At 39.9% G+C, this 3,107-nt stretch overlaps 1 protein-coding gene across 4 annotated transcripts; it reads right to left on the reverse strand.

Moving 5' to 3' along the window:
* Nucleotides 1–37: 37 nt before the first annotated feature.
* ddx1 (DEAD (Asp-Glu-Ala-Asp) box helicase 1) lies at nucleotides 38–2,257 on the reverse strand. 4 transcript variants are annotated; one of them, XR_799310.1, is made up of 9 exons: nucleotides 2,066–2,257; nucleotides 1,895–1,971; nucleotides 1,690–1,804; nucleotides 1,312–1,450; nucleotides 1,017–1,077; nucleotides 796–895; nucleotides 598–687; nucleotides 262–401; nucleotides 38–129 (listed from the first exon to the last, which is right to left on the reverse strand). XR_799310.1 is itself a non-coding variant. In XM_010781296.1 (8 exons), exons 4-7 carry the CDS (start codon nucleotides 1,019–1,021, stop codon nucleotides 297–299), a joined length of 300 nt encoding a protein of 99 aa, XP_010779598.1. In that variant the 5' UTR covers nucleotides 1,022–1,077; nucleotides 1,312–1,446; nucleotides 1,690–1,804; nucleotides 1,895–2,049; the 3' UTR covers nucleotides 38–129; nucleotides 262–296. The 4 variants fall into 4 exon arrangements, 3 of the variants coding, with proteins under 3 accessions (XP_010779598.1, XP_010779596.1, XP_010779599.1); XM_010781296.1 differs by lacking the exon at nucleotides 2,066–2,257 and having other exon boundaries at nucleotides 1,312–1,446; nucleotides 1,895–2,049; XM_010781294.1 differs by lacking the exon at nucleotides 2,066–2,257 and having other exon boundaries at nucleotides 1,296–1,450; nucleotides 1,895–2,049.
* Between the last annotated feature and the right edge of the window lie 850 nt (nucleotides 2,258–3,107).

A 3,107-nucleotide genomic window follows, 5' to 3' on the forward strand; every position in this document is an offset into this window, starting at 1 on the left:
ATCCATCAAAAAGGTATCATTAAGTTCTTGTTGTTTATGAAACGCTCCAAGTTAGTCTTACGCTCATTGGGCTTACGATCACCATGGAGACAAACGTCAGGACTAACTGGTGGCTTTTACTGTCCGGACCTAAGAAAGACACCAAAACTGAGTGTTTATTCAGTATTGTTTTAGTAGAAATAAGTCAAACATTAATTAAGTCCTTATTATTTATATATGTGTGTGTATGTCTAGTGATGGCTGAAATTCTCAGTAGTATACCTCCTCCTTGCTGAATGAAGTACTGTTCCATGTTGTCACAGTCGATCTTGATGGCAGATTATGGCCTGGTCCATCTTGTGCTCTTTGATGGCCCTCAATGTGTACTCGCCCTTTAGTATCTTGATGGCTTCTGACCACAGCTGGTGAGCACAAACAAGCATCGTTAACATATTCTTTTAATTCATCTGCACCTCATATATAAAACGTTTTCAGAAAATACCCCAAAATTGCTTTAACAATCATCTAAGTGTGTTGTTTTACTTTACTGTTTAAAATGGTCTGAAAAAAGCATATAACTGATTTTTTGACACATATGTGATTTATCTGAAGTCTTACCTGCAGTCTCTTGCCATCAGAGGTGACCTGAGGGATTTGGTTATGAATCCTGTTGATAAAGTCTGTATAGCCTGCGGTCAGAAGGCCATCCTGAGGGATACAGGGAACACTGATTAACCATTAACTGTACTTTGATGGATGCAAATATGAATGCTTCTGATTTTAAAAAGGGAAATACTCAAGATGTTTTGTACATACACACTCATCCAGGACGAGAAAGCGGACTTGGGAAAGACTGAGCTTCCCGGTGGATATGAGGTCGTCCAGTCTTCCGGGTGTTCCCACGACAATAGTCAACCTTATTAAAATTTGACACAAAAATCAGAAACAGAAGAGGCAAACAAGGCAAAAAAGATATGTTAGTTAAAACTACTTAAAGTGTAAACTCAGTTTGTTTGGAGACGGCACATGTCACATACCCCATGTTCCAGAGCAGCCATCTGGTCCTTGGCAGGCACACCACCAATCACCAACAGGTTCCTGTAAGCCAAATCAAAACATTACTGCATTACTGATATCAACATTTAAAATTGATCACTGGCTCCATCTGCTGGTATAAAACAAAAATGATAATCAGGGAAATATAAAAAGTATAATACTGTTAAATGTGCAGAACGTATATTTTTAGATATGGCTCAGCATAAGTACTACACAGGAAATGGTTTTCCGATGTTTGTGAAATCCAGTGTTGTTAATACCTCACTAAAGTCATACCTGAGTTTGGGGTTATCCACGTATTTCATACATTAAATGACATTGTTGAGGGTTTGTTCGGCCAACTATTTAGATGGCTCGATGATCAGGGCTTTGGGTGAATTGGATGTTGCTTTCACCTGACTCACTTTGGCACTGCCTGCACAAACGAGAGAAAAAGAGGGCTAGTCAATGCAGGAATATATCAGTCACATTAGCAATGGTAAAATGACCGCTCTGGTAATATGATTTAAAAATGTCTAACGAAAGAAGGCTTTTATTGTGAAACTAACGATTGTTTTATCTAAATTGTCTCTGGTTAAGGTGTATGATAGTCATCGCAGTTAAATTCCATATATCTGTTCTTTTTGCATATGAAATAAGGTGGTATCCACACACCTGCCTGAGTAGATTTGACTGCGTGGCCCTATGGCGCCTGGTCCATGGCAACAAACCCACTATTGGGGGCATTTTTAAAGTCTTCTCCTCCAAAGTTGAACTTCAGCTCTGCATTCTTGAACACAGATAAGAAAGAGAGCCATTTGTATGGTGTAAAACTGGCACCTGTTAGTTTTTTTAATCCAGCATTACTTTGATGTGATACCTTTAGAACGCAGGAGGCAAAGAAGGGCTGACTCTTCAATTGTTGAGGGATCTCAAAAGCCACACCCAGGTCATTACCTGAAGAGAAGAAGACAAGAAACATGAGAAACATTGCTATAGTGCCCCAATTAGTTAATGATAATAATTTGAATGATAACTACTAGGACCGCACCAGGGTTTCCCACACATAGACTTTACTTGGGCGGGCCGCCCAGGTATATTAACGGCCGGCCAAGTATATTTCACGACCTATTTAGGTATTTCTTTTTTTTTTTATCCGTCCGCGAACACGACTCCATCTGCGATCAATTAACTTGTGGACAATGATCCCTCGCTCTACGCCTCCTGTACCCAGGCCCGGACTGGCAGTCGGGAGGACCGGGGGGTTTCCCGATGGCCTGGCCTGTTAAGTGGCCTGCCTCACACAGGGTGACTGGCTGTCTACATGATGTGGCCTGCCGACATGGCCACTGTCATACAGATCATAAATCAAAGCCCTTGATTGGTCTCTGTGTGTCAGTCAAGCTCGGGATAACCTCAGCTCAGGAGAGGTAAAGGACTCTCTGAGTGTTTAGATAGTTAACTTAGTCTAAGTTCTCTGTGGGTCTCAAACGGTTTGGTCACCATTTATGTAAACACATATTTCCATTTGAGGGAGTAGTGATTAGTAAAATATGCATAAATAAAATTAAAAAAAGAAGTTAACTAGGGGATAAAAGGTAATATACACTTTTAAAACTTGTTGAGAGCTAAAACTAGCCTTTGCTGCTGCCTCAAAGAGGAGCAGGGGCGAGAGGAGCGAGACAGGAGAGGCTGATTCAGGAGCACAGATACACTCACAACTATAAATGAACCAAAAATAAATAAATAAACAAGTTTCAGTGTTTTTCATATTGGAAATGGTATGTTATTGGTTATGGACATGATTTTATGATTATTGAAATTTATACAGTTCTGTTTCATATAGGTGTTTCCATAGATCTAGTCTCTTTATTTTCCCCTCAAAATGCACCAGATTGATGCATTTAACTCCAAAATAAAATAAAAAATCTTACCGGGGGAGCATGCCCCCAGACCCCCCTAGAGGATTTGAGGTCCACCCCTACTTAAAATCCCATGGATAGGTTCATAAATAAATGTTCCATTTAAAAAAAAAATAGTAACCCATGTCCAAATGTTTATTTGTGGGTAGTAGATTTAAAACTATAGGGCTA

Source organism: Notothenia coriiceps, unplaced genomic scaffold (assembly GCF_000735185.1).
Source record: "Notothenia coriiceps isolate Sejong01 unplaced genomic scaffold, NC01 NC01_scaffold00023039, whole genome shotgun sequence".
NCBI lineage: Eukaryota > Metazoa > Chordata > Actinopteri > Perciformes > Nototheniidae > Notothenia > Notothenia coriiceps.

Bases quoted from the DNA above. Each gene is read 5' to 3' on its own strand.
- ddx1 (XM_010781297.1), bottom strand. The intron at 688-795 runs GTATGTACAAAA...TGTATCCCTCAG, and splicing joins TTCTCGTCCTGGATGAGTGT to GATGGCCTTCTGACCGCAGG. The intron at 402-597 runs GTAAGACTTCAG...TGTGCTCACCAG, and splicing joins CTGATGGCAAGAGACTGCAG to CTGTGGTCAGAAGCCATCAA.